This window comes from Mandrillus leucophaeus, unplaced genomic scaffold, assembly GCF_000951045.1.
Source record: "Mandrillus leucophaeus isolate KB7577 unplaced genomic scaffold, Mleu.le_1.0 Scaffold268, whole genome shotgun sequence".
Taxonomy (NCBI): Eukaryota; Metazoa; Chordata; class Mammalia; order Primates; family Cercopithecidae; genus Mandrillus; species Mandrillus leucophaeus.
The window spans coordinates 3108479-3119788 of NW_012102787.1; the positions used below are offsets into that span (position 1 = coordinate 3108479).

Below are 11310 nucleotides of genomic sequence, written 5' to 3' on the forward strand. Positions count from 1 at the left end.
CCAAAGCTACTGAGCCACTACCAACTGAGAAACTCCCCAGACAGAACCTCCGGGGGCAACAAAAAATAATTCTTTTGGAAAATTTTATGAAAACAATTTTTTTTCACTTAAAGTCCTCAGTGGATTTCCTACAATAGATAACAAAATCATTTTCCAGCCAATTCCTCATTGCTTTTCTCAAATACAAATGCTATGTAACAGAAAACATGAATAATTCTACAACACAGCCTATTTCTTGGCTACTAGAGGGAGGTGTACCATAAATGCCCATTTACAATGTCTTCTGCACAGGTGTGCAAAGAGTTAATGGTATCAGATTAATCCCATAATAATAGAAATAAAGTTGGCATAGAATTCATATAAACATTAAAAAGTATATATTTTGTGCTACCATGATAACCTCTGACAATTCATTTCTGATGAAGTCTACTGAATCAAAGTAATGTCTTGGTACCTTGTTTGATAGTTGGCCATAACAGTATCACATAATTACACAGAACAAAAAGGCAGTGATAATGTTCAAAAATAAGTACCTTGGTTCTGAGATGTTACCTGTATACCAAGAACAATGAAGGTGCTTATCAGTGGTTATTCAAAAGTCCTCAACTCACTGCTTCTCTGAGAAATATAGGATGTGTTAAATTCATGTCATTTCCTCAGGCACCTCCAAGTTCCTCTCCAGTTCTTCCTTACGTATTTCCTATATAGAATCATATTTAAGTCACCTAATATATGGAAAATGGATTGAGCAATGCTTGGCACATAGTAGTCACTAAGTATTTATTGTTATCATTATTACTTCATGTCTTACAAACTTTGTATGTCACATTCCCTGCAGAAATTCTAAAGTGTGATTTGCTTTAGCAAGTTCAACACAGTGCTTTCAGGGGAGAGGAAGTCTAATGTGTAGAGCATTTCTATATTACATTGTTCTTATTTAGGACAAAACAGGCAAATCACCTAAGAAGTTATCAAAGTGATCAAAAATGCACTTAGAAGATTTGTTGGGGGTACCTTTAGATAAATATCCCTAAGCTATTACCTGAAATAAGTGTTGAGAACAAATTAAAAGTAGTATTTGATAACTGTACTGGAAAAAAGCACTGATAAAACAGTCCTATCCTCACATTGCATTTCCTTCACACTGTGGCAATCCATTGCAACATTATTAAAGTATTTCAATGTATATTTTATTTTTATAATAATGAATCTAATATTCTGTAATATCCTTTGATTTGTTATATATCATTCATACATCATTCATTCCATTCACTTAAAGCATCATCTTCACCAGGCACTTCTGTTGGTAATTGGTCAAGAGAAGTTGAATCTTTGTATCTCCCAGAACTCTGCTCTGATTGTACCTCAGGTGTAGAGGCTTTTGGCCCCCAGAAAGCCTTGACTGCTGCCCTGGAAGAAAAAAGCAAAAACCAAAACCACCATATGAAGCGAAAACTAAAACTGAATAGATTTCTATATTTTCTATGTATAGAAATATATATGTGTGTGTATTACCTGCATGTATATATTATATATTATATATGGTACAAATATATACAACCTGTACATATACAAATATATATAACCTGTATATATATATTTGTACCTGTGTATATATTACAGGTACATTACATTACAGGTATATTACAGGTATATTATAAAGGAAAGAAAAAGAATATAAATGTATTTATGACTACTGAACTGTATACTTTAAAATGGTAAAAATGATAAATTTTATATTCAAATTTTATCTCAATAAAGAATAAAATTTTTAAAAATTACAATGATAAAAATTACTATTCAAAAATGTTTAGCACCTACACTAAGGTTACACAACTATACCTACTCAGGAAAAAAAATCAGAAGGCTGATTTTTAAAAACACTTCTATAGGGGTGGGGGGTCTGGGACGTACTAAAAAAAATAATTCCTTTGGAAAATTTTATGAAAACAATTGTTTTCGCTTAAAGTCCTCAGTGTACTTCCTACAATACATAACAAAATCATTTTCCAGCCGGTTCATTGTGATGATGCATCCAGCTGATGCATCATAATCTAAAAATGAATAATGAATAAAAAGGCACTTCTTAAAGAAGAGGTAATATATAATATATAAGTATATATAGTATATATCTGTGTACATATAGTATATATAATATATGTAAATGTAGTATATATACTGTATACAGGTCATATGTATGTACTATATGTATATATATTATATACATATATATGTACTATATATGCATGGATGTAAATATAATATATATTACCTCTTCTCTAATAAGTGTTTTTTATGCATTATTTTTAGTCTGTGATACATATATATTACATATATGTATTTATATATGTATACACATACATAATACACATATATGTATGTATACATATATGGTACATATATGTGTATACATGGTACAAATATGCATGTGTAATATATATGATGATATTTATAATAGTTACATGAGTATTACACCCTGGTAAGCCTGAGGGCTCATATACATACATACTATATATATATGTGATGTATACACAATCATCTGTAATATATATACATCACAAACTAAAAATAATAAAAAGGCACATCTTAGATATGAGGTTGTATATGTTATACATACATAGATCTACATATATATTATATAACCCATATATTATATACACATGTATATTATATATTATATATAAATAATATATACTATATACATATTTGGTACACATATATGACCTATATATGATATATTTATATTGCATATAGAATATATGTACATAGATATATGTATATTGTATATACAATATATGTACATACATATAAAACATATATATTACCTCTTCTCTAAGAAATGCCTTTTGTGTTCATTATTCATTTTTAGTTTGTGATGCATCAGCTACAAATCAATAGTACATGAGCCCTCAGATTTACCAGGGTGTACTACTCATGTAGGTATTATAAATATTGTCATACAAATGAATTAGTAGGTTACAATAACCAAGTTTTAGAGTTGAGAGAACCAAAACTGGACAACACAAATATTCATTAAATAAAACTTTTTAAAGCAATTACCATGTAAAATTGTAAAAATCGCATTTAAAAGCTCTCTCGTAGTTCGAGAAGCAGGTCATGAGATTGTTTTAAAAAGCATCTACATAAAGAGATGGGGTAGCCTGAACTAGGGCAGTCACAGGAGTAATGAAAGGAGATGGACAGTTTCAAGGCAACATGTAGGAGACAACACGGACAGGGCTTTGCAATTCACTGGATGAGGAGAGGGGAGAAGAGGAGGATGTCAATCAAGGGTGATGATGCATTCCACCATTCACCTACCAATTTACGATTATGAAGATCAATAAGAAGATTATAAATACACAGATAATGACTCCTATAGTCAGCACAAAAATTAGGGCTGCATCAGTGACCGGTAGGCCTGATCTTCTCATTTGCAATTCTAGAGAAAACACACAAACCTAATGAGTATGACTACTGAGGAAAAGGAAATGAGTATCTAATTTAAAAGTTGATATTTGAAAAACAACTCTAGAAACATAAAGAAATATTTAGTGCAGAGAAAATTATTAATCATCTTGCTCTGCATGTTTGAAATCTCCTTTTCAAACATGCAAAAAGGTTAAAAGAATTTGACAATGAACAGCCTGTATTACCACCATCTAAATACTACCATTAATATTTTAAAATTCATCTATCCATTCCTCTATCAACTCATTAATCCATCTTATTTTTTATGCATTTCAATATAATTTACAAATGTCAGTATACTTCCCCCAAAATTTTTCAGCAAGCACATCATTAACTGGATTTTAATATTAGTTTTTTCTTTGAAATAAAATTTTCACACAAAGAATTGCACAAAGATCTTAGATGTACATTTGCTTAGTTTTCACAAAGGCAAACTCGTATAAGTAACTAAATGCTAGTCAAGATATAGAATATTACTATACCCCAGAAAGCTCCCTTGAGCCTCTTCCTAATTAATTCCTTCTTCATCCTTCAGAGGCAACAAGTATCCTGATTTTCTTTTTCACCATAGATTAGCTCTGACTATTCTAGAACTACATATAAATGGAAACACACACTAGGTAATCTCTTGTGTAAAGATTTGTTTACTCAGAATAATGTTTTAGAAATTCACCCATACTGTTATATGCAACTATCTTTTTTTTATTACTAGGTATACTCCACAATTTGTTTACTCGTCCTCCTACTGATGGATACCTAGGCTGTTCCAGTTGTGAGATATTATAAATAAAGCTGCCATGAACATTCTTATACAAGTCATTTTGTGAATATATATCTTAATTTTTGGCTAAATATCTAATAATAGAAATTGCTGGGTCGTAGGGTAGACAGATGTGTGTTTAGCTTTCTAAGAAACCATGAGAACTTTCTCAAACTGATTGTACTGACTGTACATGTTTTATAAATGTTTTCTACCAGATTTTGGCTTGCCTATTCATTATCCTAATGATTTCTGTTAATGAGCTGAAGTTTTTAATTTTGATGCGGTCTGATTTATTCCATGTTTCTTTTTATGGTGATTGTTTTCTGAATTATGTCTAAGAAACCTTTGCTTACTCCTGAATCATGCAAATATTCTCCTATATTTCTTCCCTAAAACTTTATGGGTTTAGCTTTTACACTTAAGACTCTGATACCTCTCCAATTTTTATATTTGCTATAAGAAAGGAATTGAAGCTCATCGTTTTCCATACACATATCCACACACCCCGACCCCTCTCTCTTTAGGAAATGGGGTCTTGCTATATTGCCCAGGTTGGCCTTGAACTCCTGGGCTCAAGTGATCCTCCCACCTCAGCCTCCCAAGTAGCTAGTATAGGCACACACCACTGTACCCACCTCATGCACCACTCTTACATCAAGCATTCTCTCCCATATCTCTCTGCTCTTTCAGCAAATAAGGTTATTAAAGAGACAAAACCAGTCTACTGTAGGTATTATAGTATTACTACATTGTAAACTGGTAAAAAGCCAATTAACATAGAATATTACTCCCTTTGTGAATTATATGTCTTTATTGTAGCTCTTTTATGTCCCCAAATTCTGGAATCATAAAAGATTCATGGAAGAAAGAACCACAGAGATGATCTGATCCAACCATTGCATTATACAGATGAGTAAACCAAGGTTCAGGGAGGTTTAATTTATACAAGGTATATTTTGACTATTTAAATATTTTGATTTTGATAAGTACCACTCTGTCAGAAGTAGTCTTCTATATGAGCAATCTCAACTGCTTATTTTTCTGGATTTGCTTCCCTATCTGTTAGACATCATGGAGTATAACTTTCCATTTTGCCTAGTAATTCCACAGCCAAAAACTCAAGTTAGGGATCTTGCTAAATAGTTTCAAGTATGCTAGAGAAAGTACATCTATATTTATGTTCCAACATTGTTGGATTTAAAAAAATCTTTTTATTTCAGAATAACTTTAGATTTACACAAGTGGTGGCACTTTGGAAACTTAAATAAAAGACACCTTTTATAACTGAAACCTGACAAGGAGAAATGCAAAATTCATTTATCCATTACTCTGCAATGTTAGCTGAGAGAGGGTGGAGAGAGAGGGGCATGAAGATTTTATTTATTACAACAGTAGTCTTGCAAGGGTCACCGAGACTATTTTTACAGGTAATGAAAAAATAGGCTCAATTTCCTATTGAAATGTTTAATGAAAAATAGGCTAAATTTGATGCTCTCACCTTTTAGATAAACTAAGCTTATGTACATAATAGTTTCCTAGGACCACCATAACAAAGTACCACAAACTGAGTGACTTAAAAACAACAGAAATGTATTGTCTCACAGTTTTGGAGGCTAGAAGTCTGAAAACAATGTGTTGGCAGAGCCATGCTCCCACTGAGGGTTCTTGGGGGAGGATCCTTCCTTGCCTCTTACAGCTTCTCAGATTCTGGTAGACATTCCTTGGATTCTGGTAGCATAACTCCAATTTTTGTCTCCATTTTCACATGGCTGTCTTCTCCCTGTGTCTCTCTGTGTCTTCACCTGGTATTCCCCACCCCACGCTCCGTCTGTGTTTGTGTGTCTGTGTGCACACAAACATGCCCAAATAGTCCTCTTCTTATGAGGGAACCAGTTATATTGGATTAAAGGCCCACTCCGCTCTAGTATAACCTCATCTTAACTAATTATATCTGCAAAAAATCCTATTTCCAAATATAGTCACACTCTGAGTACTTCAAAGTATCTTTTTTAACAATGCCTAATTATGAAAGACAACTATTGTGGGAGTGAAAAATCTGATATTTAAGTGAATGGATGAGAATTTTTCACTAGGGAAACCATATTTACTCTAAAAATATCTCTATTACATATTTGTTTCATGCTAGTACCATATTGTGTAGACATTTCTAGCCAAAACATTTGTTTGATTTCTAATCAGTCAGAGGGGTCTGTTGCAGTGGTGTACCCAATTGTCATGTCTAAAGAAATTAATAGATACTGGAGTGTTCTAAAAACATTTTGTCATTCAATCAGTGCACGTACAGAGATGGCAGAGTTATCCCACCATTCCTGGACTGATGTAAGAGAGAGAAGTTAACTTTGTCTCAATAAAGGCCTGACATTTTAGGGTCTGTGTTCCAGTCTTTAACATATACATTACCAAATGCATGCTCCCTTCTACGTATGAGAGGAGCTAACCACACTGAATTGTCCTAACAGGGACAAGGTAGTAGGGACAAAGACTGACAATGGCTCCACACACCTTTAACATCATGAACGAGGGCCAGTTGAGATATTTTTTAGTTTAATGATGTTTTTATTCTCTTGCCTTTTTTAGAGCTTTATTGAAAATTATCCTTTTAATGACACCTGTTATCCCAGTAGAGGGATAAGATTATTAGCTTTCACCATGAAGATGTTTCTAAACTCATTAAACAGTGTATCAAAGAAGGTTTAAATAGTAGTTTATTTTTTAAAATCACTCTAAAACACTTTAACCTGTTTTCATTTCAATAAAATGGTTATGTTGTGCGGTATCTTTAAACTACAGCAGAAGCTCTTTACTTTGTGTTCAGAAATAGCTTCAAGAAGTCCAAAAACTCCTTTAAAATTACATGTAACTTTTGGCATATTTGTGTGTGGACATTTTTCTGGAAAAAGGATCCTGAGTCTTGATAGGATTCTCAAAAGAACTTGTGACCAAGTCCCCACATCGCTAACAACAAAGTTGATAACAACAGTAAAAACAGTTAAGAGCAGTTGAACAAAAGGAAATAATTACCTGGATATGTAAGACATCACAGATTAAATTGAATATATGCAAATGGATCTAACTCACAAGGAAAATATGGTTTCTAATATGCAAAATGACATTCAGGACAATATTTGCATTTTGTGATATATTTTTTTGAGAACTGTATTAGTGCTTCATCAAAAAACATTTGCTTCAAATATATAATTTTTAAAGAGACATACTTTGACATTGTATTTCTTAATTTTATTTATTTTACTGAATGAAAATTTTCATAAGCATCCATGAGAATTCCATTTATCCATTTTCACTTTTCTAATGAAAGTAAAAGCAAGAATATAATTCAAGTTAGAGGACTGTTCTCTGAAGATACTTAAGAAATACACCAGGTGGCGGGCGCCTGTAGTCCCAGCTACTCGGCAGGCTGAGGCAGGAGAATGGCGTGAACCCGGGAGGCGGAGCTTGCAGTGACTCGAGATCGTGCCAGCAGGCCACCGCACTCCAGCCTGGGCAACTGAGCAAGACTCCATCTCAAAAAAAAAAAAAAAGAAAAAGAAATACACCAGTTTCCCAAAGTGAGGCAACTGTGACTACTTTGTGAAAAAGAAATTAATTAGTATCTTGTAGAAAAGTCTAAATGATGTAAACCAGTGGTTCTCAAAGTGTGGTCTCTGGGACCAGCAGCAACAGGGAAACTTGTTAGAAATGGAAATTCTTGTTCCAGTCCCATCCCAGATCTACTGAATCAGAAACTCTGGGGGTAGGGCTAGAGATTGGTGTTTTAACAAGCCTCCAAGTGATTTTAATGCTCTTTAAAGTTTGGCATATAAGCAAACCAAGACATTGCTGGACACTTACCAGTGCTCGTATAGATTGTGAATTTAATAGTTGCTACTATTTCATTATTATCCAATGTGTCACACTGGAAAGCCAACGGGTAATTTTCCCTGCGTACTTCTAGGATTGCTGAATCATTTACAAGTACAATGGATTGCTATTTAAAAAGACAAAAATAACAAAGTATCAACATTCTTCATGTACACTTACCAGGAAACAATTTATTTCTCTTACGGAAAGGAGGGTTACTGTCTCCCTTAGCCTAGTTAAGTAATTAATGCTCTACATGGATTTTCAGTCACACAATCCAGATTTCAAATCCCAACCCTACCACTTCATGCCTGTGTGACTGTGGACAAGTTACTCACTGTACCTCAGTTACTCATTTGTAAAAACTGATATAATGATAGTGATTACCTCACAGAATTGTTACATGGATTAAAAAAGGCTCTAGCACTCAGTGTCATGTCTGGCACTTAATAAACCTTTAATTAATGTTAGCCACTGTTATTATTACACAACTCCTATATAAGCCAATGAAAACCTTGCTTCCAAAATGGAATACTTTGTATAAAATGGACGTTTTAAAGTCCTGATTATAGCTGGCCCTTGGACGTATGTAAAGTTTAGTCCTACCAAATAATGAAAATTTTAAAATTCCAAAATAATAAAGTTGTATAATTCTTAACTTCATTTTGGCAAACTGCTTTTAAAAAGAAAGTTTTCTGAAAACCATCAGAACTGAGAAACAAATTTTATCACTCACTAGAAAGCACCAGGTTATATCCATTCATTACTCACTTGGTCTGGCCTTAGAAGTTTCCATATATATTTGAAACGATTTATAGGAGATGTGTGAATACATGCCAGTCTAACACTTTCAAGACTTTCTGAAATTGGTTTACCCCCTGAAAAAAAATTAAACACATAAATACGATTGGGCATTATTAATTGGTTTATACATGACACTACCCTTTTTTTTTTTTTTTTTTCCTAAGACAGGATCTGGTTCTGTCGCCCAGGCTGGAGTGCAGTGGCATGATCTTGGCTCACTGCAACCTCTGCCTCCTGGGCCCAAGCCATCTTCCCACCTCAGCCTCTCAAGTGGCTGGGAATACATGCACATGCCACTATGCCTGGCTAATTTAAAACAAAAAAATCTGTAGAGATGGGGTTTCATCATGTTGCCCAACCTGGTCTCAAACTCCTGAGCTCAAGTGATCCTCCTGCCTCAGCCTCCCAAAGTGCTAAGATTACAGGTGTCACAATACTACTTTAAAAAGCCACCTCCAGTTTTAAAAATCAACTATATGCTGGAAGTTATCAAACTTATAATTGGGAGTTTGAGTGTAGAGGAACAGAAGACTGATAGGTGCAAAGATAGTCACCAAAAGAAGCAAGTGAGGAGACACCATGGCTCTCTGCTCCTTATGCAGAATAAGTTGTAATTGACCTAGTCATCTGTTAGACTAAACTATGAGATCTATTAGTGGCTTCCAATGTACTTGTTAGGGACTCCCATCAGAGATACTGAAATTTCAAAACAGCATAATGTGATATATGGAACAGCTGTCAACGTTCCCAATTTAAAGTTTACAAATCTACTGACAAAATGCCATGATCAAAGCATCAAAAGCATTTCGCCACAGGATAGCCTCAACTATAGATCCTATATACAGTAAGCATCCAGTGTATTATAGAGAATATATGTTAACTTTTATATGTCTCTGAAAAAAGGTGAAGCAAAATCAGAAAGTTGCTCAGAACTATAACTGTTTAAAGAAGTGGAATTTAAAATGTTATGATTTCCTTTCAGTATGTCAACTGGTTGCCTCCTTCTACTCAGTGGCAACCTGAGGTGAAAAATATTTCCCCAGAGTAAACTCTTGCCCACAGTCTCCCTCCAATACATAATTCAACTCACAGCCACAATCTGTTGGTCCACGGCACTCTTCTACCCGTACGACACACTTGGATTCACCAGTAGGGCATCCATTTGTTAATATAACTTCTCTAACACCAATACCTTTGGTTTAAGATAAAAAAGGGCAAATGTTAAGAAAAAAACTGATTCCATAGTGTCTTCACTTCCCCACCTAGGTCTTTTCTTGAGACTTTTCTTCTAATTTCAGAAATTAAGCTCCTAAATTCAGAATGATAACACTTAAAATTTTTCTGGCTCTGCATTTTGAATTATTTCCTAAAACAGCATTTTCTGGAGTGAATTATGTGAAACACTAGTTCCTCTGGGTACCATAAGAAAAAGGATTCCATAATCATGCACATTTGAAAATAGTACATTAAATGAAATTAAAGGGATCGCTTTACTACAGAATTTTGAGGGAACTTTTAATATGCTAGTAAATTAACATGCTATTGTGTACATCTGCATGGATCTAAGATGTAAAATTTTTACATTTTTACATTTTAACATCTGTAAAATCAGAATACATTTACAATTGATAACATGTCATAAATTAATTGGCAGTATTTTTCCTTTTTAGAGTACATAAAATGTACTTCCTACAGTCCATAAAGTCGTGGATTTGATGGAATACAGTGGTATACAGTATTTCCCAAATTTATTTGACCCAGGAACTTTCTGGAGAAGCATGGGGGAAGCTCTGGAGGAAAATAAAAAATCACATTTTAGCATAAACGATGCCTTTAAATATTTAGATTCATAAAATGTCTGTATTAAATATAGAGAGGACAACCTATCACTGACCAAATCTCCATTTCCAACAGGATGCTCTCTTTAGATCGTCACACTTTTTGTAACAAGAAATTAACTTTCCTAACTGATCTCAGAATTCCAGAGTTTGCCTCACATCACCACAATTGAGAGAAATAACAAAATGCAGGATTAGCTACATGTTGAAAAATGTGCCATGTTAAGACAGGTTAAGAAAGAGTCCATTTTTATTTCCTTAACTACTAGATTTCCTCTTCCAGCCCCTCTAAGATGTTATCTTACTGGAGATGTTACTAAAATGCAAATTTTGAGTTAGCTGTTCTTGAATGGGTTTGAGATTCTGCATTTCTAACAAGCTGCCAGGTGATACTGCTGCAGTCTGTGGACCTCATTTTGAATAGTAAGGGAGAAGGCTACATATGAAATAAGAAAATGGAAGGATGGAAGGAAGAAGGTCTTTGGTTAAGAGAAATGATGGCTAAGAATGGCTGAAGTAAGGCTCCACTTGAGTTTATGAAAGACTTTTTTTTTT

The 11310-nt window shown here is 33.9% G+C and overlaps 1 protein-coding gene across 1 annotated transcript in view; it reads right to left on the bottom strand.

Moving 5' to 3' along the window:
- Positions 1-773: 773 nt before the first annotated feature.
- Positions 774-11310, bottom strand: part of SPACA1 (sperm acrosome associated 1) — an 18938-nt gene continuing 8401 nt past the window's right edge. The window contains exons 3-7 of the mRNA XM_011984453.1: positions 10008-10109; positions 8885-8991; positions 8105-8240; positions 3322-3442; positions 774-1410 (exon numbers count right to left, since the gene is read on the bottom strand). Of these exons, the coding sequence (XP_011839843.1) occupies positions 1257-1410; positions 3322-3442; positions 8105-8240; positions 8885-8991; positions 10008-10109 (620 nt within the window). The 3' untranslated portion in view covers positions 774-1256. The remainder of the gene's footprint in view (positions 1411-3321; positions 3443-8104; positions 8241-8884; positions 8992-10007; positions 10110-11310) is intronic.